Raw genomic sequence first — 25,843 nt, forward strand, 5'->3', positions numbered from 1 at the left:
CTGGTGCTGAGGGGGTCTCTCCCTGGGAGGGTGGTGGGGGTTGGTGGGGAATCCCCCAAGCTCCTCCCCAGAAAGAGGCAGAGCACAGCCTGGGGTGCACGAGGGATGGAGATCGCTTTTATTGAGTCACTCGAGTGCTTTAGTACAGAAGAACAGATATACAGAGATGATACATGGTTGTGCTTTAACACTTTCAAACATTTAGATTCCAGTAATCTCAAGGTAAACAAGTTCCAAGACAGACTAGATTATTATTAGTTGTTTGGTTTTTTTGTTGGTTTTTTTTTTTTAAGTTTTCCTTTTTGATAAATTATTTTTTTATATAAATAACTGTAACAGAAAAAAAAATAACGTCCAACATACAAGATCCTGAAGCATTTGCATTGCTAACCAAGAGGGAACTCAAACAGGGTGGGAGGACCAAGGAGGAACCAACAAATATCAGTGCAATGATACAGCCTTTGCCCTAAAAATATATATTTAACTTTCTGGGCAAGGAACAGATGGGAAGGGAAAGGTGGGGGAATAACCACCAATGAGGCAAGAAATATTTTGGGGAAGGAAAAAGGGATTCACAGCCTTGAGGGGGAAGAGAACAGAACGATGGACCCCAAAATATTGCAGTGCATCTAATGGCAGGGGAGGGGAGCAATACTTGGGGTGGGGCTTTACAAATAATAATAATAATTTAAAAAAAAGAAACAAAAAACCCCAAACCAAACAACCCAACTGAAAACCCGAGGTTTGGTTAAATCACTATACACCAAGCTTGTAAGAACGTCACAAGACACAGTCATTAATATACACAGAGTCTAAAGGAAGGGAAGGGGGGGGGGGGCCCTGGAGGGGTTTGGGGGGTGTCTCGGGGTGACAGCACATTTGGGAACGCTTCACCACAGGACAACACCGGGAGCTGCACTGGGAGGGTTCGGAGATATATATATATATATATATAGTCTTATTTTTTATATATATATATATATGCATTTTCAGGAATACTTGGGAGGGGGAGGGGGAGGCAATGGGCCCCAGCTCCAGGTTTTGACCATTTTGGTCCCTTTTTCACATGGGAACTGTTGCAGTGGGAAGCAGCTCAGGTTCCACCACCCCAGAAACACACAGGCCAGAAGAAGGTGGTGGGGAAAGACACCCCCCATCCCCCCCAAGCTGAGAGAGAGCCCAGCCCAGGCAGGGGCTGAAGCCATGGGGGGGGGGGGGGCGTCTGTTCATCTATCCACATGGGACCCCAAGGAGGGGGGAAATTTTTGGAAAAAGGGTTTGTTTGGGGTTTTTGTTGTTGATTTTGTCACCATCATTCGCGAGCAATGGGCAGGTGGGTTACTCAGCAGTGAGCTCCTAGGTGCTTGGGATAGCTGCAGCTACAATGTATGGATTATTTTTGTTCCTCTTTTCCTTTGAAACACAATGCATCTGTTTCCTTAATATTTTATATATACATATATTTTGTTTGGTTGGTTTTGTTTGTTTGTTGGGTTTTTTTTTTTTTTCCGGCTGTTGTCCCCTCCCTGTGGATAAAATGAGACCAGGAAGGATGCGGTGGGTGGGGTGGGGAGGAGTTTCAACACAAGAACAAGAGAAAGCTGGGCCGGGGCTGGGTGCAGGTGCCCGGCCAGGGGGGGTTTGGGTTCGGCATCGAGTGGGTGGCAGGCAGCGAGTCCTCTAACTGCTGCCCTCCTCCTCTGTTTTGTTGAGCTTCTTCAGCGTGTCCAGCAGTTTCTGTGGGGTGAGGATGTGCGTGGACCCTGTGGGGGGCAGAGGAAAGGGAGGTGTAGGGGATGGGGGGGGTTGGGAAGGAGGACACACACATCAGTGATGCCTTCGGGATGCCCCCGGTGTTGTCCCCGCTGTCCCCCTCCCCATGGTGAGGCTTGGCCTGGGGGTGATGGCCCCACACACCTGGAAATGCTTGCGAGAAAATGGAGGGGGAGGTTGGTTGGTTGTTTTGTTTTAGGGGGGGGAGGGGGAAGGGAGAAGAGGAACGGAATGAAAAAGGAGAAATGAAGGAGGTGGATGAAGTTGGGGGGGGGGGGGAAGTTGAGGTGGGAGCCAGGAGGTGGCCATGCAGAGTGGTGGTGCCTGAGGGGGACACTCCAGGACACAAAAAGCCACGGGCAGAGAGGAACCTTCTGCAGGGCCCCCCAGGCTCTTTCCCTGCCTGCACGGAGCATCCTTGGGTCCAGGCACTTGGTGTGGGGGGGAGAGAAGGGAGGAGGAAAAGGGCTCTGGACTGCTGCTGCCCCTGACTCGGTGCTGGTGGCAGGTCCCTGGCCCAGGGGGATGCCATGGTGGGGGTCACCAGCTAAACCCTGGCAGGGGGGGTCTGCAACATCCCGGGGCTCCTGCCCAACCAAGGGCACCAAGAGCAAACCTGAGCTTGGCCATCAACTTGGTATTTCATTGAAGCCCAGAGCTGGTGGGGTGGCTGTGGGGGACAAGAAGAGGCAGAGCTGGGACAAGTCCTGGCACCAAGCTGGCAGTGTCCCAGGGTGCTCCATCCCCTGCCTGGCCCTGGCATGACCCCAACCCACTGCCCCCAGCCCCAGTGAGGGGGAACTCATAGCATGAAGGAGCTGAGCAGGTCAGGCCAAGAGACATGGCAGAGGGATGATGGAGTGGCACTCGGATGCTTTTCCAACTGGAAGGAAGAACTGCAAGCATTTTCTTCTTGGAGAACCAAAAGGAAACAAAACCCAACACCCATTAAAAAAAAAAAAAAAAAAAAATTAAAGAAAGGAGGAATGGAAGATTCAAAGAAAACCCTTCAAGGGAGGAAGAGTTTCTTTTCCATTAGTCAGCTGCCTTTACTTGGTTTCTTTGGCTCACTCCATTGCTGGAGCCTGATCCTCAAATGATACCCTAGTGGAGTCCCTGAAGTCGGGGTGCCTCAGGTCCATGAGAAATTTGGTGGGAGTGAGAATGTGAGTAGAACCTGCGGGAGAACAGAGTGGGGCTGATGGCTGCACCAAGAATCCCTTCCCCCCAACACCCTCTGTTTTGTTTCTGGGGGTGAGGAAGGACGCGGTTGCCACCTGGAGCACCGCAGGCACATGCAGAGGGACGATGGATCCACGGAGGATGAGATGGGCAAGAGGTTAGATGGACCTGGTGATGGGTCTGGTGGCCAGGGGGGGACACATGGCTGGTGGCTGCAGGAGGTGAGAGGAAGGTTCCCCAGGCCAGCCAGGGACAAGATGAGATGGTGAGGGGCTCCTGCCCCTGTTATACAAGGTGTGTATCCAACTGTGCTTCCCCAGGGGAACATCTGGTAAGGGTTCCACCATGTCCTCAACACACAATCCAGGGCAAAGCTGGGGTGTTGAGACAAAGCACACAATGCATGTCCTGTTGCACAGGAGCTGCATGTCCCGTTGCATCTTCAGCAATGAAGCCTGAGCCTCAGCATCCATCCATCCATCCATCCATCCAACCATTCATCCTCCCATCCATCCATCCATCCATCCACCCACCCACGCAAAAGATGCAAAAATGCATCTTCTGTTGAGTTGCACGTCCATCTGGAAGTGTCCAACAGCAAAATGCATCTCCTGCTGACACACACTGCACCTCATGGTTGCATCCCCCTTCACCCTGGAGATGGGTGGCGAGCCATGACCCCAGGGGACATCACAAGGGGGTGGCAGGAGAAGACCTTTGCACAGAGCTCCTGTTCCCGCAGCCACCTGGAGCCAGAGGTTTGCTGGATGGTGGTGGGAGCGTGGGATGAGCAGCCGGGGTGGGGGATCCTGGGGGTCCCCAACTCACCTATTAGCACCTCCCACTTGCCGCTGGCTTGTGTCACCTCGTAGGCGCAGCGCATCTCGTTCATGCTGACCCCACCCAGGATGAAGATGATGAGGCGGGGGCCGCTGCGGTACTCCCCGGGGGCTTTGTTCTTGTGCCAGTGGCCGTAGCGGGCACTGGAGGAAGAGGAGAAGGGATGAAGGGTGGGCAGGAGGGTGCTTGGCAACCAACTGCGCGTTGAGTTCACGTCTTGACTTAAATCCCACGGGAATCAGCTCCCAGAGGGCTGCTGGAGCAGGTGAAGTCCAGCTTTACAGCCATGCTGCTCACTCTTACAAGGAAGGAAACTGAGGCACGAGATGCCTGAATGGCTTTAAACCAGCAGAGGGGAGATTTAGAATCATGGAATCATTTCGGTTGGAAAAGACTTCCAAGATCATCAAGTCCACATCTGCCTTACAATCCCTAACCACTAAACCATCCACTGCAGCATGGTGCCTCCACCACCTTCCCGGGCAGCCTGTTCCAATGTTTTAACTGCTCCTTCCATGAAGAAATTTAGGTTGGACATTAGGATGAAGTTCTTCACTATGAGGGTGCCCCCAGAAGCTGTGGCTGCCCCATCCCTGGCAGTGCTGAAGGTTGGATGGGGCTTGGAGCACCCTGGGCTGTGGGAGGTGTCCCTGACCATGGCAGGGGTGGCACTGGATGATCTTGAAGGCCCTTTTGTAGTGAAATGAGGCAACCAGGTGCCACTAATTGCCAGGTAGTGGGCATGAGCTTGTGTTAAGCCCACCTGTGCCTGATTAGGGCGGGCCCCAACTGTGCATGAGCAGGACTGGGGGGCCAATAAAAGGTGAGGCTTGAAGCACAGGCTCAGCTCACTCCTGAGCAAGCCAGTGGAGAGGTCAGTGGAATCTGGAGCAATAGCACTGACCCAGGCTAGTCAACCCTGAGGGCAACAGACTCAGAGCACTATTCGTGAGTTTTTGCTGAACACCTGGTTGCCTCATTTCACTACACCTTTCAACCCAAACCAGTCTGTGGTTCTATGATGAATGGGCAGCTCTGTGACCTGCAGGTGGGTGCTGTGGGTGCTGCTGGGGAGGGGACAGGACACCCACCTGACAGCCGTGGTGCTGAAGGAGGCGGAGGAGCGGGTGGAGATGTAGGGGTAGTGCTTGGTGTCCAGCTTGTCATCGATGGCATCCTGCAGGCAGAGAGCCCCAAGGTGGGAGGGTCAGAAAGGAGGTGGGCACAGCCCCCAGCCCGAGAACCCCTCTATGCCCAGGACTGGCCCAGCTGGGTCAGGATTCATTTGCATGTATTTGCTCTGGACCAGGAGAAGACCTCCAAAACCATCCCACCACAGCCCAGAGGAGATGTGCTGAGGAGAGGTGCCAAGGGTTGGCAGCACCCAGCTCCCTGCAGGTGCCTGCTCCATCCCGTGTCCCTGTCCCTCACCTCCATGATGTCCTTGATGACAGGGGTCCACCTGGAGAGCTGGTAGGTCTGCTCACTGATCCGCTCCTTGCGCTCCGGCTTGCTCCGGCGCCGCAGGGTGGACTGGGCAAGGAGAGCAGAAGAAGACCCTGAGACATGGGGGCTGTGTGGTGGTGGGACTGGGAACACCCTGACTGGGGGGAGATGGGGACATCCCAGGGGGCAGAGGGTGCTGTGGAGCGAGGTGCAGACTCACGTCTGTGATGATGGGCACCCCAAGGTGGGCCATGTTGGTGATGATCTCACTGTCCTCTGCTGGGATCTGAGCGTGCTGGATCAGCTTGTTCAGGTTCTCCTCGGTGATCCCTGGAAATGCAGCAGGGAGATGGTGTCCTCCTGAGGAATGCCACCCAGCAGGGACACAGCCCCTCCATCATCACCTGAGGACATCCAACTCGGTGGTGGTTGAGGACACGGGGCTGAGCTTTTCAATCTGGCTTATCCTGGCTGAACCCTGAGCTGTTTGCCACCCAGAGCTGCCCACCCATGTCTCACCCCCCCTGCCCAGCTCTCCTCCTCACCATTCTTCAGGAAGATGTAGAGCAAGATGATGCGGATCTTGTCATAGGTGCTGACATTCCCATCCAGCAGGATGGGGACAATGGCCCTCATGGGGTCCTTGATCTTCTCACCTTCAGCATCAGTGCCCATGGCCAAGTCCTGCAGAGAACAAAGGCACTCACCACCCTGTAGCTCAGTCCTGAGCTGTAGGGCAGGAGCTGCCAGTCCTGGCTGTCCCCACGGGGGTGCTGAGGGGGAAGTGTGGGGCCGGGGGTGCTGGTACCTGTTCAACCCTGCAGAGCTTGTCCACTGTGCCCTGGTAGTGCTTCATGCAGTCCTCAGCCAGGTGCAGGTGGGTGGAATACTGGGGAGACACCAGTGGTGCAGTCACCACGGTGGTGCTGGCAGTGGCCCAAGGTCCCCATGACACCATGGTGGCCTCAGTGCCTCCCCATGGCCAGGGACCCTCCAGGGAGAGCTTCCCTGGGTGGGCTCAGCCCCTCTGCAGAGATCTCCTCATTCCACTTACCTTGCTGAGCTCCTTCTGGTACTGGGGCATCTTCTTCAGCATCTGGGACAGGTCTCTCATGGTGGTCTGTGAGGAAAGGGGACATGTCATTGTCACTCACCCTTGGAGACCCAGGGACCACAGGCAGAGAGGGGATGACCCTGCCAAGGACTTCTGTCCCCATGGAGCCCCTCGTGGGGGTTGGGTGTGGCATTGCCAGGGGTTGTCCACTGTGTCCAAGGGTGGGTGGGGGTCTTAGCTCTGCAAACTGGAGGGCAGTGGGAAGAAGTCCCCTCCAGTCCCCTCCAAGACCCTGTGCTTGGCTGGGGTGGTACTTTCAGCTTCTGGACACTTCTACATCCTACCTCCTCCAGGGTCCCCTCACTGCCACCAACTCAGGGTCTCAGGAAGGGAACTGGCCAGAGACAGAGGTGGTGGCTGCAGGCATGGGCACCATCCTGGAGACAAACCCACCCCCATGGCACAGTGTTCCCCCTCAGACACCCCAGTTCCCCAGCTACAGGTGTAGGACCAACACCCCCCTCAATCCTCTCCCCCCATCAGGGCCCTGAGCACCCTCAGCCCTTTGCAGAGGTCCCCATCAGGTGACCCCAGGCGACTCAACATCTGCCAGCCCATGGTCACCTTATCACCCGTGTTCATCCTCTTGCTTGAAGAGAATTCCTTCAGGGAGCGGGTCACCTCCCTGGGGAGAGGAAGGGACAGCAGTCAGTGGGGAGGGGACCCTGACTGCACGGGGGGTGGCAACCCTGAGCCAACCTCCCTCCCAGCCCAGGGGGACACTCACTGGGACACCTCAGCGATGTGTTTGTGGCGCAAGGTGACCCAGAGGTCATCGTCCTCATCCAGGAGAACCTCCTTAATCCGGGCTTCCCCAATGCCACTCGTCTCGTACCTGGGGAGAGGGCAGGGAGTGTCACAGGGGGGACAGGGCTGGGGGGCATGTGGTCTTTGTGGCTCTTATTTATCAGGAAAGCTGGAGAGAGACTTTTTACATAGGCATGGAGGGATAGGATGAGGGGGAAGGGTTTCAGGGTGAAAGAGGGGAGATAGAGAGGAGATCTGAGAAAGAAATTCTTTGGGGTGAGGGTGCTGAGCTCCTGGCCCAGGGTGCCCAGAGAAGCTGTGGCTGCCCCATCCCTGGCAGTGTTGAAGGTTGGATGGGGCTTGGAGGGAGGGAGGGATGCTGAGGCTCAGGCTTCAGGGCTGAACTTCCACCTCCCACCCCAGGGCTGGACCTGGGGGTGCCATGGGGGACTCACTTGTAGACATCGTTCTCGATGGGCAGCAGGTCATAGCTCATTGCCTGGAAGGTCAGCTCATGCAGCACTGGGGAAGCAGGATCAAAGCCACGGTCCAGGATGAGGAGCTGGGAACGAGCCTTGTCCGGACCCTGCAGAGGTGGGGGCAGCCATCAGCAGTGAGGCCAGGGGCTCCTCCAGCCCCACAGGTGGTCAGTAGAAGCTGGGACCATCTTGTGGTACCCATTTGGGGTCTGTGACTGCCTCATGGCAAAGGTCAAGGGGCACTTTAGGAGTGAAGCATCCCCCAGGGCTGCTGGCACCAGCCCTGCTCACCTCGCCCATGGTGGGGTCATCAGCCTTGTAGGCATCCAGCTTGTCCTGGATGAGCTGTGCCAGCATGGCATTGTCCTTGTAATCCCTGGAGGAGGCAGGAGGAGAGGTCAGCATGGGATGGGGAGGAGCTGCTGGTTTCCCCATGCCACGTCCCTTGGCTCGTGGGAGAGGAGGGACCTCAGGAGGCTTTGCTTCCCCCCTCCACCTCTACCCAGGGTGCCCAGCTTTTCCATGTCTCCTCTAGATGAGCTGACACTTGGATTTTAGGTTTCCAACCCCCACAGCACACTCTCCAGAGCATCTTTAAGTCTGTCTTTCCACACTACACGTGGATCTCTCCATCCCTCTGCCTCCATCCCCACCAGCACCACATCCATGCCCCTGTGCTCAGCACATCCCCAGCTCCACCAGGCTGCTGGGGGGGGGTTCAGGTGCTCGGGGGGGGTGTCCTGAGCTTGCTGCCCTTACCCCCTGTACCGCACAGCTGGGTACTCCTTCAGCGTGGCACAGAGAGTGGCAATCTGCTCAGCCAGGCGCTCCAGGATGGGGTTCTTCATCTGAGCCTTGTGGGGGCTGTAAAAGCTTTGGAAGGAGTCAGCTGAATCCAGGGAGTAAACCTGGGAGAGGCAGAGGGAGGGAGGTCAGAGAGGAGCCAGGGTGAAGGATATCTGGAGAGCAAACCCACTCCCCCCTCCCAGGACACCCCATGTGGGTTTGGCCACCAGATTCAAGGCCAGAGGAAGGTCCCCAGGAGGACTGGAGCATCCCCCACTGCCCCAGACCCTGGGACAGTCCCCAGCCCAGCCTCACCTGGGACTCAGAGGGGAGGAAGGCAATGTTGATCTCTGTCAGGGTTTTGATGACCTTGGCAGCACGGGATTTCACCAGCTCGTTGAAGAGGGCATCAGGGCAGGCTGCAAGGGAGGGAACTCAGCATCCCTCCACTATCCCTCCACTTCCCCACCATCCCTCCACCCCTCCATCACTGGAGGTGTCCCTGCCCATATAGGGGGCTGGATCTTGATGATCCTTAAGGTCCCTTCCAACCCAAACCTTACTGTGATTCTGTAACATCCCTCCATCCCCTCTTCCTTCCACCTTGTTTCAGTGCCAGGGACTCTCCCTCCCTTCTAGGTACTCACAGTCAGTGAAGAAGACGTGGGCAGCTCTGTACTTGGAGGTGGGGGGATCCTTGAAGTCATTGATGAGAGAGTGGATGGACTGCAAGAGAGCAGGGACCAGCTGGGCTGGGCATGGTGGCACCAGGGGCACCTCTGCAGGGTCACCCCGTGTCCCCCCTCCAGGCACAGGGGAAGCTCTGCAGCTCTGCTGTGTCCCCCAGATGCTTCCCATGGGCACCCCCCCTCCCCATAGCCAAAGGCCATGCCCCAGGTACCCACCTTCTCAGAGGGGGTGATGAGATAGACAGCCTCCAGGCTGGGCAGGGGCTCCCGGCGCTTGTTGATGTCTTCAACAACTGTTGGGGGGACAAAGCAGGGGCCATGGCAGGGATGGGGGTGGCTGGGGGCACTCAGCTACACATGGGGCTGTTGGGTGTCCCAGGGCAGCACAGCACCAGCCCTGCCAATCCTTCTGCATTTAAAATATCCCCAGCCACTGGTTTCTGCCCACCCAGGAGCTGGGGCAGGGGCTGTCCTCATCCTGGAGCTGGGGCAGGGGTTGTCCTTGTCCTGGGGCTGGGGCAGGGGTTGGTCACAGCCTGTGCCACTGTTGTCTTGGTCTATTCTCACACCCCACTGCTGGAGGAGACACCCCATGGCTGAGGCTCTAGTGGTACCTACAGCTCCAAGACCTTCTGATGCCCAGCGTGGGTTTTCTTTCTCCTTTCTGAGTGCTGCAGGGAGCTATTTATAGGGTTAACATAAGGGAACACCTGGTTTTCTCCTCAGACTGACATTTTGCCAGGAGACAAGGTGCTGGAGGGATGGAGGGTGGGAAACATCAATCTGGCACCAAGATATCCATCCATGAGCAGTGGGTGGTAGGATGTCTGCATCCCAAGGTGGGATGGGGCTGGGCGGGGGCCGTGTCACCAACTCAACTGGCTTGGGCCAGCCTGGAGATGCCTTTGGGGTCCAAAAGGGAGGTTCCGCCCTTCCTACAGCAGTTTTCTAGGCTGAGCTGGGAGAGGCTGCACTCACTTGTGATGCCCTCAGTCATGATGTCTGTCATCTTGCAGCAGGAGGAGAGCATCCGCATGCTGAGCTGGTCCACCACCAGCACCTGGGGAGAGGGGCTGTGAGCTGAGGGCAAGGAACTGTCCCTTCAACACCCATTCCTCACCCTCGGGGGCTCCCTGCCCACCCCCTTCCTTGCTTCCTCCTCCCCACCCTCCTCCTCCTCCTCTCCTGGTCCCTCCCCAGGGTTTAGGGCTCACCTTCCATTCCCCCTTCTTCTTCACTTTCCGGATCACATCGTGCATAATCTCTGCAAGAGAGGGAGCACAGAGAGGGGGGGGGGTCAACACCCCAAGTCCCCCCCCAGACCAGGGCACCAGACTCCCCACCCATCCTGGGGGCCACATCCAGCCCTGCTCCCCCAGTGCCCCTCCTGGGGAGCTGGGGAGGAGATGGGGGGTGCTTTGGGGTCCCCAGGAGGGGATGGTCACCCTCCCCCTCCCCAGCCAGGTTTTCCCCCTCTGCTTGGCACTAACAGATGGTGTCCATGCTGGGGGGGAGACAGAGAGGGTCGGGGGGGTCTCTGGGGGCCACCCCCCATGTCTCAGCCCTAATCCCAAGCACCAGGAAAACAACAGCAGCTTAAGAGCTTCTTTTAGAAACAAGAACCCAGCGCCCTCAGCCTCCTCCTTGTAATCCCCTCAATCCCATCCAGCTTATGCAACCAGCCAGGATGGCACCACCAGCAGGTCCCCAGGGACCCCATGGGGATGGGGGACACCTGGTGGGACACCCAGGCATGAGCACCTCATGGGTGCTCCCCGTGGGGTGCAGGTGACCCTGCCAGCAGGATGGGGACATCACCTTGTGGGGGCTGAGCTGTAGGAAGGTGGTTTCCAGCCTCACCAGAAGAGGTATTTGCCCTCCTGCTGGACACAAGTGCTGGCTGAGCATCTGGGCTGGGGGATGAGGGGTGTCCCCAAAACCCTCATGGGTCAGGGAAGAGGCAGATCCACAGAGCATCCTCCAAAGAGACTCCAGGGCCCTCAAGCCATGGGACATCACCCCAAGCAAAAGTTTGAGACTCCAGTGGCCTGTTTGGAGGAGATGTGGCCATGACCTGCACCTCCCAAGTGTCCTCTGGGTGAGGGATGAGTGGTCTGTTAGCACTTGGGTGGACCAAGAAGACAATGCTAAATGCTGTGGGTGGCCAAGGATGGCACAGAAAGGGAACCTCCTAGCAGGAGAAGGGATGGCAGCAGATACAAGATCCCTGAAACAATTCTGCACTCAGCTATAGCCTCAGCAACAGATTCCCAGCTCTGTTGCCCAAGGTCCTCCAGCCAAGCCTGGATGCTTCTTGGGGAGTGGTGGGGACACGTCCTTACATTAGGAGGTCAGCTGCTGCCACCCATGTCCCCAAGTGGTCTGGCCAGGCAGAGCTTTGGGGCTCTAACATCAGCCAGTGACACTCACAGTCAAGCTTTTCATCTTGGAAACAAACCATGTTTCAGGGGAAAACAATGTGTATGCAGATCTCCTCCAGTGCCTTCAGCACTAGGCTCTTCTAGACCTGCCACACTGACTTCCTTCAGGCTGGAAGAACTTGAATGACAATTTCTACTGAGCAGATGATGCAGACAGCTCTGGGCTTATCCTCCAACATCAGTGCCTGTGGACAAGGCAACTCATCTCACCAACAGAGGACCTCTTGAATAACATGGTCCTGAAAGTGCAACCATGCAGGCGTGAGAGCAACCCCCTCCCCCAGACCCTGCCTGCAGTGAGGTTCTTGGGGTGACACATGGCATGAGAATCACCCCCTGCATCGCTTTCCAGGCGGGCCAGGAGCTGGTGACATGGTGGCCTAGTAGGACTCAAGCCCATCATCCATCAATCCAAGAGGCTTAGCTCGTTATTTATTCTGAGCTGCCTTTCTCCAAGCCTGCCTTGCCTCACTTGCTCATGGCAGAGACAACCAAGCCCATGCCTCCAACTGCTGCTGGAGGAGCAGGGACCAACGCTGCCATCCCTTGCACCCACACCAACAGAGCTGGGAGCCACTGCAGCCTGCAGACACACATTCCTGTTGGGATGCCCAGCATCCTGCTTCCAAAAGAGCCTGAAACCTCATGAGTTCTGACCTCCACCACTAAGTGGAAGCACCAAGACCTCGTCCTGGCCACCACGGCATCCTGGAGCACAAGGATATTTCAGACCCAAGCCTGGTCTGTGCCAGCAGCCATGGCCAAGCTCTTCCCTCCTGGAGCAATGCAGGAGGCCAAAGTCCTGCTGCTCAGGAATGTTACTTTGCTGCCACGTCCCAGGACCTGCACACCTTGGCCTGAGGTAAGGGAAGATGGATTTGCCTTATGGCTGGGCAGCAGGCTGCAGGAATTGCCCAAGGTCCTACAGGGTGGTGCTCACCATAGGCTTTTTCCTGTCCCAAGCAGGACTCGGGTCCTTTACTCTCCTCACACATCCTCTGTTTGAGATCCAGCATCCCAGAGCAGCTCTGGAGAACTAGATCACTGAAATCCACGGTGAGGTCTGCTCCAGACCCACTTCTCTTAAAAAGCTGTCATACTGCATCTCCAAGATGCACATGTTTGGCTTTGGGTTGGCTTGAGAACTGCTTTTGTGCTGGTTCATTAACTAATTGCTTAAGGCAGTGTGAATGTTACACAGATACAATGAGGTGTGGATGTAGTAGAGCAGGGATCTACCTCTGGACACCCTCAGGGGGCATCTCTAGGTCTCAGTGTACCATCTCCAAGCAGTCCTCAATAAAATAGGCTTCATGGACCAGAGGAGGCAAGGAGACCATCAACCCCACTCAAGACATAGAGAATAACTTCATTTACAGGAGACAAAGCCCATCTGACGTCCTTCAGTGCAGTCTCAGGGATGAGATGAGTCTGGAGACCACCATGTCCATAAGCCAAGCAAATCTCAACCATCTCCCCTCCAGCAGTTCATGCCCTCAACACCTCTTTTTATCACTGGATTATTTCTGGTGCCCACCTGGAAGACCTTTGCCTTGGACATGTTCTCCCAGAGAAACCTGCTGCTGGTGCAGCCATCCAGCTGCAATAATTCCTCCAAGGGCACAATCACCCAGGCTCAGCTTCACCCTTTTCTCCCCTCACCACTGGATCAGGTGAGCTCTGATATTTTCACATCTGGAGCAGCACAGCCACATCTACCTCACAGCTGCTGGAGAAAGGTGCCACACGTCCAAGCCACACTGAGCAGTATTTCTCCTGCCCTGGGGAGCTGTGTGGCTGCTGGGACTCTGGCTTGAGGGATTAGTCACTGTAATCACCATGACCCTGATTATTTTCTCCTCTCTGCACAGCTCTCATGAAGGATGGAGGGATTTCCACCTGCTGGCCAGAACCATGAGACATCATCCAAGCCTGGAGAGGAGGACAGAGACCTGGAGACCTCCAACTCCCAAAAGGAAATCAGGGAAATGCATGATTCCACCCACAAATGGCTCTCCTTGACCTCACTGGAGACACGGGGTAAAATCCACAGGGGTTGTTCCCAATCCCAAGGGGAGATGTTGCACCCAGCTGTAGGTGCTGTCAGTGCCAAGAGGAACCAAGAGCTTTCCTGCAGCAGGATGGCACACATGGGGTGTCACAGCATCCTGGAGGGGGGGGACATTCTCCCAGGGGTAAGTCACTCTCCCCTACATGTGACCATGACTTTCTGAGCTGATTTCTCTCTGCCTTGAAGCAAGAGGGAGCAAGAACAGCAACAAACTGGGGCTTTTCAGGCTTGGCTTGGTGGGAATGTCTATATAAATATCTGAGGGGTGGGTGCCAAGAGGAAGGGGCCAATTCCTTTAGTGGTGCCCACTAATAGGACAAGGAATAATGGGTTTAAGGTTGAAGAACATAGGAACTTCCACCTTAGCATGAGGAGAAATTTCTTGGCTGTGAGGGTGAGGGAGCCCTGGCCCAGGCTGCCCAGGGAGGTTGTGGAGTCTCCTTCCCTGGAAACATTCAAATCCCACCTGGATGTGTCCTGTGTGGGCTGCCCCGGGTGATCCTGCTGTGGTAGGGGGGTTGGATTTGATCTCGAGGTCCCTTCCAACCCCTGACATTCTATGATCCTATGATTCCTTGAATCCAGGTTGGGCTGGTGCCCCGTGCCCACACAGATGCTGGGGATGGGATGGGATGGGATGGGATGGGATGGGATGGGATGGGATGGGATGGGATGGGATGGGATGGGATGGAGAGCCACTGATGTGCAGCTGAGCTGCTCCAACTCCACGTGGCCTTTGCTGCTCTCCTGGTGACACAACACCAAACCACCTGATGGCCTCCAGACATCACCCTGCAACACGTGTGTGGACATGTGTGTGTGTGTACGTGGGCAATGTGGGAGCCCACAAATGAATGCGCCTGCAGCCTGCTCTGTTTCTGCCCTCTCCAAAAGCCAAGAGAAATTCCTTCCCTGCACAGGGAGTTGGTGGCCGCAGCATCTGCTTCTCAGCATGCAACTGAAAACCATGTGATGATGCTTCTCTTCTGAAATGTGTTGGGTTTTTGGGGAAGAGATCTCTCCTGGGATGTTTTCCCTGACAGGTGCAGAGGAATTAGATCCAGACCTTGCTTTGCTTTCCTTTTCTTTTTTCTTTTCCCTTTCCTTTTTCCTTTTCTTTTCTTTTCCCCTTCTCTTTTTTTTCCCCTCCCCTTTTCCTTTTCCTGTTCTGTTTTTTTTTTCACAGGGAAGAGACTAAACCCTCTATGCCAGTGGCTTTTTCAACCTTCTTGCCCATGCAGACACGAGGGTGGATGCACTGCTGCCAAGGTGAGGTTTGTCATTCTTGGTGACCTTCCATGGGCAAGGATTTCTCAGCCCCGGGTGCAGACAGCAGTTTGGTGACTGAAATTGCTCTGTGCTGCGTGGGAAGATGAGCCCTGAGCTGTGCATGTATTATTTCAGGCTTTTCCAATTCCGAGCTGACATGGGAGGCGAGACAGAGCCTGGTGACAAAGCTAACAGCCCCAGCAGAAGCTTTGCCAGGAGCCTGCTCCTGCATCCACAGGGTGGGTGGGCAACACCACAGCACCCCCAGGACTCCCAGAGCTGGGGATTAGGATGGGCTGCCCAGGAAACACCTCCCACCCATGGGAGACAGGGTGCAGAGACCCTCTCCTCCTCACTCAATCTCTCCAGTGGAGGCTCTGCTCCCCGTGCTGGCTGGAGGGTGCAGGGTGCATCCCTGCCATGGTCCCACCAGGACCAGCCACCCTTGTGCCTCTTCTCCCTCTGCTCCCTGGCTCTAGGGAAGGACACAAACCTTGTGCCCTGAACCCCAAGACGGGCTTGGAGCACCCTCAGCATCCTCAGTCTCCCCATGCCCTCAGCAAAGGGGTGGTGGGACCTGTGAGGTGCCCCAGCACCCTGGGTGACTCGGGCACCAGCAACCCAGGAGCAGGTCCCCAGGTCCCTGGCTGTGCCCCAAGGCTGGCAGCAGGCTGGCAGCCCTGCCCATGCCACCTCCCTTGTCCCTGGAGGTGCAGCTGAGTCCCTGAGTCATCACATCTCAGCACGGGCCTGGCAAGGGTGAACCCCAGAGAGGTACAGATGGGGACACTGGGTGACATGGTACAGCTCTGAGTACTGCACATGGGTGCTGAGGGCCCACTGGACCTCATCCAGGTGGGATTTAATGGTGGGGCTCTTCGGAGTGGCACTGGTCAGCACTGTGGAGGATGCTCCATGGAAGGATGAGATGGTGTCATGGGGGAAGGTGTTCTCCTGCTGTCTCTGGGAGGGAGCAGGGTGCTCCCTTGTCCTGCAGCTCCTCTGCTTCTCCCATTGGTCCATGACAGTGAGACCAGCTAAAGGAAGCCCTGAGAGAGGTTTCTCTCCTCTTCCAGGTGAAGGGGTCCAAGAGTTTTCAGATCCAGCCCAGTGCCACCTCCATACCCTCCATGTGTCTTGTACCATCCCACCGTGGTGGCAGGAACTGTGCAGGTGTCACCTCTGCATCATGGCACACCTTGCCTTGCTGCTGAGGGTTGGGTGAAGTAAACCCATCCTCCTGCCCCCTGCAGGGTGCTGCAGGAGAGCAAGGACCAAGCTGGGCAGGAGAAGTTTGAGGCAGGCTGCCCTGAGAAGATCCAAGGAAACGGCTGGGACAAGAGAGGATGGGAAGAATGTCCAAGTGATGGTGGGTTAGGTTAAGATTTTTCTATCCAGCACCAGAGCAAAGCAACTGGGTCTCCAGTGGGGTTCCCCAGGAGGTGGCCAGAGAAGTAGCAGAAGACACACCAGAAGGACATCCCCCCTGGGGCTAAGCATACTGAGCTCCAGCCCTGGTCAGATGAAAGCAGTTCCCGGAGGGATGCAGCCATGGCTGCAGGACACTGCAGGGCATGGTGGGGACAGTCCCCCAGCATGCACCCAAAGCTCCTCAGGGTGTGTGTGTGTGTGACAATCCAGTTCTGCCCAATTCCTGCAACACTCATCCACCTCATCCCCCTGCCCACCTCTCCCAGGGGCCTCCCAAACTTGTCCTGTTATGGCACCAGCTGGTCAGGAGAATAATCCGGGTCTGGAGGGAAGCCAGGACAGAATGCAGCTTGGGGGGAGGGGTGATGGTGGAGTGAGCCATGGCAACCCGGCAGCATCCCTTCCTTCCCTCCTTCCTTCCCTCCTCGGGAAGGAGCCCAGTGGAGATATATCCTGCCCCAGCCTTGGACCTCCTGCTCCTTCTGAGAAAGCATCTTCTCCTGCAGGTCAGCCTTAGGGGATAACCTGGCTGGCGCAGTGACGGAAAGCAGAGGAAAATCTTGTGCTAGCCCCACCGGTGGCCAGGAAAAGGGGGAGGTTTGGCTACCTGGGGGAGCAGCTCCAGCTGCAGACAGCACCTCAAGGAAGGAGCTGAGACACCAAGGCCAGGAGCTTCCAAGCCCTGGTGAGAGGGGAGGGTTGGACCCCGCAGGATCCTATGCAGCATTTTGCTTGCCCAAACCCTGCTCCCTCCTGCCAGACACCCACGCCTCCCCCACAGCACCCGTGTCCACAGACCAATTCCTGGTTCCCAGCCTGCAATGGCATTTTCCAGGGGAAAAAAACAACCAAGCAAACAAAAAAACCCAAAAAAACAAAGCAAACCAAAACCCAAGCGGATTGTTGGTAAAGCCTGAAGAGAAGGACTGAGCCAGATTTTCATGTGTGTGTGTGTGTGTGTCTGTGCTCCTTCCCAGCCTGTCTCAGTGCAATGAAATTTTCATTTCAATCAGTGAAAATAAGGGACAGGCAGTGGTCTGTGTCCCCTCTGTAGACAGGGCAAAGGATGGGGCCCTGCCTGGGAGGGGCTGGTCCATCTTCCCCCCTCCCCTGCCCAGCTGGGGAAAAATATGCAGTCCCCCCAAAAGAAAACCTAGCAATATCAACCTCCCCCCACCTCAAACTGATCCTGCAGCAGAAAAACAACATTCCCCTGCCCTTTTCCCCTTCATTTTGCAGCTCTAATCCCCAATGCAGGATGCTGGGGGCGGTTGGGGGGGGACGGAGCAGAGATAGTGCAAACCTCTCCTCCCTCCCCCCCCCCCAGACCCCGGGGCAGGTGACGATTGGGAACAAATCCAGGGATTGAGGGACCTAGGGAGATCAATCCAGGGGGATATATCATATCCCACCCCCCCCCGCTATGTCCATCACCACCCACCCGATCACACCACCAGCCCCGGCCGCACCATCCGCAGCCTGCGCGGGAGGGTTCCGATGCACAACGCGGGGGATGCCGGAAAAAAAAAATACACCACCAAATCCTCGCCAAATTACACACCAAACATACACCACCACCACCCCCAAGATTAAAAAAAAAAAAGAAGGAGATCCGGCCACGGTGCCACGGAAATAAATCATGCGAGGGGAGGGAGAAGAAAGGCTTTTCATGGCTGCGGGAAGTTTCTACTGGTTCCTGATCTTTATTTAGTTCTTTTTTTTAATTGTTATGTTGCAAATACGGATTTTTCGCTTTTATTTTGCGGCGGGCAAAGGAACCCCCACCCTTCACACCACCGCCACCTCAGAGTCCGGCGTTTTGTGTAACACACACACACACACACACACACACACACACCCTTCCCCGCGCCATAAAGACGTTGAAAATATCGCTTTGCAACAGCCGGGGGAAGGAGGAAGCAAACCCGGGGCTGCTCCCTTCCCCCCATGCCTGCCCCCCCTCCCCTTGCCCCGGCCGCCCAAAATAGCATTGGTGGATCGCGACCCCAAAGGGCGCCGAAATACCCCGGGAGGGAAAAGATTTTGGGGTAGGGGGAAGGGGAAGGGAAAGGGAAGGGGGCCCAAGGCCTCCCTGGGATCAAGGAAGCGAAGTCACGTCCGGGGAAATGAAAATAAATAATAAAAATAAGCCAAGCCAACAAACCACCATTAAAGGGCGATTTGCTGCAGACAAAGGCGAGGGGCGGCCGGCCTGGCACCGCCGAGGGGCTTGGGGGGGACACACGGGCATCCCTGTGACAGTCACCCCCTGCCCCAACCCCCCGACGCGGGGGCGATTGGGCTTTCCCGGTTGCGGTCTCACCATTATGCGGTGATCGCCCCTCGGTTTAGGAGTCCGGGAGAGGTGGGGGGGGGAAGACCCAAACGTGTCACACTTCCCTTTTAATCCCCCCCCTACCCACCGCCCCCCCTTCTCCCTCAGCACTGCAGAAAAAATCCCAAGAGCCTCAACAACCCCCCTAATAAAATGATATAAATAAAACGCAGAGGGAAACAACAACTACCACGAGCACCACCCCCCCGTCCAGCCGGCTGCCCCACGAGGGGATCCCGCCCCCCGGCTCCTCCGAAGCCGGGGGCTGATGCCACCCCGAGGGTCCATGTTGCGCATCCGCAGCATCCCCCCACCCCCGGCAAAGGGCGTTCGGAGCCTGGGCACTCCTGTGTGTGTGTCCCCCTCCCCGGTCAGTTTCATACCCCCCGCCCTTCCCACCGCGGGGTGCGCAAGCAGCGCGGCCGGACGCGGATCTTACTTTCTCCCACTACGGCCTTGAGTCCGATGGGGGCCATGTCTCCGTGCCAGGGGGGGTCCGCAGCGGATGGGGAAGGATTTTGGGGGAGGGGGGCACACACACACAGACCCGGGCGAGGCTGCGGGTGGCGGCGCAAGGATGCGGAGGGAGGGACGGGGACGTGGATTGGGAGGGGGGGGGGGTGTAGAACGGGCGGGGGGGCCGCGGGCTCCGGCGGCCGCGGAGGCTCAGCTGACTGCGCGGAGGGGAGGGGCGGGGGGGCGGGATACGCGTCACTCCGCACCGCCCCGCACCGCTCCGCACCGCCCCCGCACCGCCCCCCGCCGCAACGCAGAGCCCGCCCGCGGGGGAGGGCGCCCCAAGGCACCGGGTGTCCCCCGGGCAGCCTGTATGTTCCTCTTCCTACACCCTATATATTTATATAGGGAGGGACTTTGGACAAGGGCCTGGAGGGATGGGATGAAGAGGAATGGCTTTAACCTGGCAGAGGGGAGACTGAGGTGGGACATGAGGAAGAAATTCTTTGGTGTGAGGGTGCTGAGCCCCAGGTTGCCCCCAGAAGCTGTGGCTGCCCCATCCCTGGCAGTGTTGAAGGTTGGATGGGGCTTGGAGCAACCTGGGCTGGTGGGAGGTGTCCCTGATCATGGCAGGGGGATGGGATGATTTTAAAAGTCCTTCCCACCCAAACCATTCTCTTGTTCCTTGTTATATATATTTATAGCCATATAAATGTTCACCCCATGGCTCTCCAAGGTGAGGAAGGACAAGGATTGCCTGGGGACAGCAGAGAAGGACCTGGAGGGATAGCAGGGTGATGAGGTCCCAGGCCTGGACTCCTGGGTTCCCCAGCAGCCCCTAGCTGGGGCAAACACCTCAGTCCTTTGCTTTGGTTCCTGTTCTCTTCAACACTTCCTTAAAAATTGAGGCAGAGCTGGGTTTGTCAGAGCTGCTGGACTCTCTGCCAACACCAGGCTATAAATACCATCTGGCTGTGGAGAGAGAGGTGGTTGTGTTGCTTTCCATCTCCCCATCAATCTTCTCAGCCAGGTTGAGCATCATTTCTCTGTGCCTGGGATATAACCCTGCCTGAACAGCCTAGGAAGACGAGACAAGGGACCAGTCTTAGGGTCCAGAAATTGGAGGGAGCTTGCTGAACCTGGTGCTCTTCAAAGACAAGTTTGAGGATGTCTTTAGCACTGGGAAGGGGGGGGGGAGGAGGGAAGGGGGGGGAGATGATGCCACATCCTGATCCCTCCTTGCTGGTTCTTTCCTAAGGACTCTGGACTGGAAGGCCTCACTCTGGGATTTTTCAGCCCTAAAAGTTTAACTAGAAATGGTTGAGATGCTGGAGGTGTGTCCTACTGGGAGAAATGGAGATGTCCTGCAACCCCCTGAGTCCTTGGTGGGAAGCACCAAGAGATCCTGCTGACCTCCTGCCCCTCTTTCAGGAGGACCCTCCAGGTGCACATAGGAACTCAGAGGCATCCATGGGGCAGCCTGAGGAGAGTGTGAGAGTTTCCCTGGGCCCTTTTGGAGTCCCCTGGGTTTTCCAGAGCCCCTGGGAGAGGGGAGACCCCCAGGCTTTCTCCCACTGGAGAATGCATCCATTCACCATCAGAGGGTGTGGAATAGGGAGGCTGCTCCCACCCCACCCTCAGTGCAGGCAGAGCCAAGCGGGTGACACTGAAGCCAAATGACTCACCCCGGGGCCAGGAATTCATCCCAGGGGAAGGTGGCTGCAGGGACAGGGAAGGCACAGTGTCCCTTTTGTCCCTGCTCAGGACAAAAGCTTTGTTCTGTGAGCTTTGTGAGCTGCCCAGGGTTAATAATCCGGTGTTTTCAGGCTTTGTGCTTTGGGTTTTCCCACTGTTTGCAGCTCCTCATCATTACTCAGATATATTTTTTTTCCTTTCCCTGGTGCCAAGGCAGGAGTGGTGGCTGCAGGTCCTGGCACGATGTGATGTCCCAGCTCTTTGGAAGATCCAGGTGGGTGGCAGAGCCCCCAGCCCCTCCAGGGTCCCTGCAGCAGCCTGCAAGCAGGGACCATGCCCATGATCCATCCCCATGCCCTATCTCATTCCCACCCCCATGCCCTGTGTTCTGTGCCCATGTTTCAAACCCACAAACACACCCCAGGCCCATAATGGTGCCCATTGCCATGTCCCATTCCATGCTGGTGTCCATGCCCTTTCCCTGTGCTCATCCTGGTGCCCATGCTGGTGCCAGTACGCCATGGCCATGCTGGTGCTGGTGCTCATGCCCGTGTCTCTGCCTGTGCCAGTGCTGGTGCCCAATCCCACCCCCCTCCTGCCCATGTTGGTGCCTCTGCCAAAGGCAGATGGGCTGTCACCATGTCCATGCCATGCTGGCACCCATCCCCATGCCACACGACACTGTCAGTGCCCATGACATGTCCCATGCCCATGCAATCCCATGCCATGCCCATCCCATGCCCCATCCCCATCCCATTCCCTTCCCCATCCCAATCCATGCCTCATCCCAATCCATGCCTCATCCCATCCCACGCCCCATGTCATGCCATGCCCACCCAATGCCCCATTCCCATCCCATTTCCATACCATCTCCATCCCATCTCTATCCCATCCCATACCCCATGCCACATGCCCCATGCCCCATGCCATGCCGGTGGCAGTGTCGGGGACATCCTGGCTGTGTCACCCTCCGCAGGCTCCTCTGCCAAGGCCCAGGCTGACAGCCACCAGTTATCCCAGTCCCGACCAGCAGAGGGGAATGGTGATCCACAGGAGCCGCCCTCCTCCCGCCCGGGGGTCTGCGGTCCCCCGGCCCCGGGGGTCCCTTCTCTGCAGCGAGGCGCTGGCAGGCGGGGTGGGTGCTCCCTCACCAGGTGGATGGAAGGGTGGGGGTGACCATCCTGGGAACCCCCCCGACCCCCATGCCGCCTGCCAGAACCCCCTGGGGCTGCCTTGGAGAGGGTTGCAGGGGTCCCCCAGTCGCTCCCCAACTAAGTCCAGTCTGGAGCTGGTGCTCTCCATCCCTCTGCCCATGCTGTAGGTGATTGATCCTACCCGGGGCACCAGCCCTGATTCAGCAAAAGCCGGGGCCGTGTCAGGCCTGATTCAGCACTGCTTAATCACCCGCTTATCTCGGAGAGCTGTTCCGACACAGCAAAACCCGCTGGAGTCAGTGGGAATGAGGCTGCCCCAGCCCACAGGGCCCAGCCCTGCAGCCACGGGCACGGCACCGTGGGGCCGGGCAGGGCTGCCCTCGCCTGTATCAGCAGAAAGACGATTTACTGCTGCGATTAATCGGCTGTTAATTGCACCCAGAGCAGCTCCCCAGCCCACCAGCACACCCTCACACCCTTGTTGGACGGGTGATTTTTTTTGCCTCCTGCTCAACCCCATCTTGCCCAGACCCCGCAGTGAAGCCCCCTTGGCAAGGTCACATCTTATTCCCCTCCGAGGAGACCCCGGGGGGGTTGGATGTGGCTGTCCCCCTATGGATGGGGACCTGAGCCTGGCTGCTGGGGTCACCTCAGGGCTGCGGGCAGCTCCATTTGCAGGGGACACCCGGAGCCTCCTGCCTGCCTGCACCCCCAGGCTGCCCCCCCCCCCCCCTCGTCCTTCCCTTCCCCCCAAAGCGATTTGGTTTCCAAGGTGATCCAGCTGAGGTGGAATCAGATCTGTGTCCCCGAGGTCACTGAGAGTGAAAGGAAAACTCTGCTGATTGCTCCTTATGCCAGAGAAAGGGAAATTGATATTTACCGGGCTGAAAGCTTTGTCCTCCGAGGCATTCCCGAGTTTAGAGGCTGCAGGAATTCAGCAGATGCTGGAGGTGGGGACCATCCTGTTGGGGGGGGCTCTGCAGGTGCATCAACCATCTTTGATGGCCAGGGGTTGGGTTTTACACCCTGGCAATAACTGCATGGAAAGTCCAAGGTGGTGGTGGTGGAAAGCCCATCCCAGACATGGAGGGATGGGGCTCAGCACTAGAGCAGGGACAGCTTGGGCTTTGCCCCGTGTTCCCAGAAACTGGCAGCAGGAGAGGAAGGACAAAACCATTCCCATCCCTGTCCCCATCCTCTGGCACCCAGCACAGCAATGGGGATCCTGACCAGGACCATGTTGGGGGCAATCTCTGCACATGGCCGTGTGGGAATACCTGGAGAAAAGCTCCCAAAAGTCTCCTCTCATGACAAAACCCTGCAGGTAACCCCTTCACTTTCCCACCCTCCAGGCTCTAGCAGCCCAGCTTGTCTCTGCTGAGCCAAAAGCTGGGCCCTGTGTCACCCCCTAAAGCTGACTAAGGGTGCTGAGCCGTCGTGCTCATCTTCGGGTGATTTTCCCATCTCCAGAAACATCCTCTGTGTCTGCCTCACAGCCTCCAGTCTCTGTTGACACACTATTTCTGCATGCCACAAATATAACCTTCCTGCTGGCAAATCAACAATATTGATGCTCTCTATTTTTTTTACCTTTTAATTAGGGTTTAGTGGATTTTTTTTTTATTTTCTCTTTGAGAAATATGTCAGCAGGCAAAAGAGACAAGTAATGGCTCGGTATGTACTGCTCCAGTGGTTATGTGGATTGATTTTTTTTATATATATAAGAGGTTTATACCATTTACTCAGTATATTTAGTAGGACTGTGTGTACCCCACACCTTTCTTCTTTTAAAGGAATGAAGCTTGGTTTCTAATAATGAAGTTATTGCCACAGGTAGATATTAATTTTTTTCCCCCATTTAAGGGAGATGGATGCATTTTCCCCACCTTTTATGTATCCTCACCCAACTAAGGCAGACTTTCAAATTAATTCAGAGCCAGCCTCCTCAGGGATCAGCACTAGGAAAAGTGCTTAAAAGCCTTCAATGGAATGATTTTTTTATTATTATTATTATTGGAAATGAGGTTTTGCTGAAGATAAATTTCACATGAGAATCCCTTGATTTCAACAGCATTTTGACCAGGCAAACAAACCACGGTGAGGGTAAAACCTTCTGAGGGGGCACTGCAAAGGGGAAAAAATGTAAATGTTTGAGCTTTGAAATTATTTTCTCTTTCAAATGACTTTGCAGGGGTCATGATGGAAAGGCCTGTGGCTGGTGAGCATCTTCAGGGGGCAAGCCAAGCCCAGGGGCTACCCCAGCCCCCACAGCCCAGCCCAGCCATCCTCACTCCCATGGGTGCTGGGGAAGGTGCAGGGTGGCATCTGGACACCAGCTGATGTCTTGATGTCTTTTGGCCTCATTTTGAGTGTTCGGCTTTAGCAGAGCCCATCCTGACATGGGAGCACCTGCATCCCTCCCTGCTCAGGAGGATTCTTGGCCCCTGGCACGGTGGGGGGGCAGAGCCCCCTGGCTGAGCGGGGTGGGTGGTGGGCAGTGTTTTGGGGCAGGGCTGGTGGCAGCTGGCAGGGAGAGGTGTGAGCAACCTCCTGTCCCCTTCCCCATCCCGGCTGCCTGCGGCTGGCCAAGAAGAGCTATTTCAGGCAGGATAAACAGGATGCCTCACTCCGAGGCTGGCCACCTCCACTCCTCTCTCCCTCCCGCTGCCAAGTAAACAGCCCAGCCCAGGAAAAGACTCACGGCACAACCTCGGAGCCGTTTCCACTCCGGCTGGCCTGGACTTAGCCAACCTGAGCTCAGCTTTACCCAGCCCAACCTCCCAGTGGCCTGGAAGCATCCAGAGATGAGAGCTATCCCAAATCATGGATCCACCTCGACAGCGAGTCCCCGGGGCCTCCCAGCAGCTGGGAACAGCTTGAACATTCTGGTCACTTTGCCACGTCCTCCTCCTTCCTCCTCCTCTTCCTCCCTTAGTCACACCCCAGTTGCTGTTTGTGCCCAGGGCTCTGGGAAGGCTTTTTCCTCCGGCCGGATCCTTCCCCAGCAGCACAAGGAGAATCCTGCCAGGGCTGTTTCCGTCTGTTGCTCTTGGGAGAGGAGCTGCAGCAAGAGCAGAGGAAGGAGGAGCTTTTCCCACCGCTTCCTGCAGCTCCCCAACCTCGGCTGCTTCGCTCCTTGGTTGAGGAGCCCCAGGTCCAGGATCTCACCCCCCATGGGTCCCCATGGATCTCACCGGGGCAATTTTCGGCCCTGGCAAAGCTTGTGCAAGGGGATTTTAGATGGATTGTTGGAGAGTTACTGGTCCATTATCCCACTTTGAACTCGCCAGCAATGCTGGTTGAACATGGGAGATGCCAACCCCTTCCTGGTTCCCCCCACCGTGGGAGAATGGAGGCCAAACAACTCTTGGTCCAAAATCAGTGGCCGGAGAGAGTGTTTGAAGGCAACTTGAGTTTTTTCAACCTCTTCTCCCACACGTTGCCCGGAGGCTGGGGAGGGACTGGGGCCCCTCGCCTGCCTCCCCCCCCTGCCCACCCGGCTCCCACGCCCCCCCCTCCCCGCCTTGGGTGGAGGCTGGCGGGGCCCTGGGCGTGAGGGCGATTGTGGGAACGTGGGGGGGGGCGGGATGAGGGGGAGGGTGTTGCAATCCCCCGTGAAGCAATGGTAGGGGCGGGGGAGGCCGGTGCCAAGCCGAGGTGGTTCTGCTGGCACCGGTTTCTGGGGCAGGGGGGTGGTCCCCGCAATGTGTGCGGTGGGGGCCACAGCGATGCTGTGCGGGGTTGGAGGGATTGCCCGGGCTGGGGAGGAAGCAGGGAGGGGGGGAGGGGGCTTGGGGGGCAGAACCGTTCTCTACGAACCTCCCCCATCCTTTAGCGAGCAAATTAGAACAGCTAATTACCGGGGGAAGGGAAGGGTGGGGGCACACACAGGCAGGGGCCGGGAGCTGAAGTGAGGCGGGGCAGGGGGAGTGTCT

General features: G+C 56.8%; 1 protein-coding gene across 2 annotated transcripts; it reads right to left on the reverse strand.

The window, feature by feature from the left end:
* Positions 1 to 95: 95 nt before the first annotated feature.
* STXBP1 (syntaxin binding protein 1) lies at positions 96 to 19,290 on the reverse strand. 2 transcript variants are annotated; one of them, XM_071766528.1, is made up of 20 exons: positions 19,043 to 19,282; positions 10,271 to 10,320; positions 10,035 to 10,116; positions 9,273 to 9,349; positions 9,015 to 9,093; positions 8,683 to 8,786; positions 8,341 to 8,489; positions 7,873 to 7,957; positions 7,558 to 7,688; positions 7,083 to 7,190; positions 6,920 to 6,980; positions 6,296 to 6,361; positions 6,050 to 6,130; positions 5,787 to 5,925; positions 5,462 to 5,571; positions 5,227 to 5,328; positions 4,887 to 4,972; positions 3,784 to 3,938; positions 2,827 to 2,950; positions 96 to 1,763 (listed from the first exon to the last, which is right to left on the reverse strand). In XM_071766528.1, exons 1-19 carry the CDS (start codon positions 19,077 to 19,079, stop codon positions 2,841 to 2,843), a joined length of 1,812 nt encoding a protein of 603 aa, XP_071622629.1. In that variant the 5' UTR covers positions 19,080 to 19,282; the 3' UTR covers positions 96 to 1,763; positions 2,827 to 2,840. The 2 variants fall into 2 exon arrangements, with proteins under 2 accessions (XP_071622629.1, XP_071622630.1); XM_071766529.1 differs by lacking the exon at positions 2,827 to 2,950 and having other exon boundaries at positions 19,043 to 19,290.
* Positions 19,291 to 25,843: the final 6,553 nt, after the last annotated feature.

This window comes from Heliangelus exortis, chromosome 22 (assembly GCF_036169615.1).
Source record: "Heliangelus exortis chromosome 22, bHelExo1.hap1, whole genome shotgun sequence".
In the NCBI taxonomy this organism is placed as follows: Eukaryota; Metazoa; Chordata; class Aves; order Apodiformes; family Trochilidae; genus Heliangelus; species Heliangelus exortis.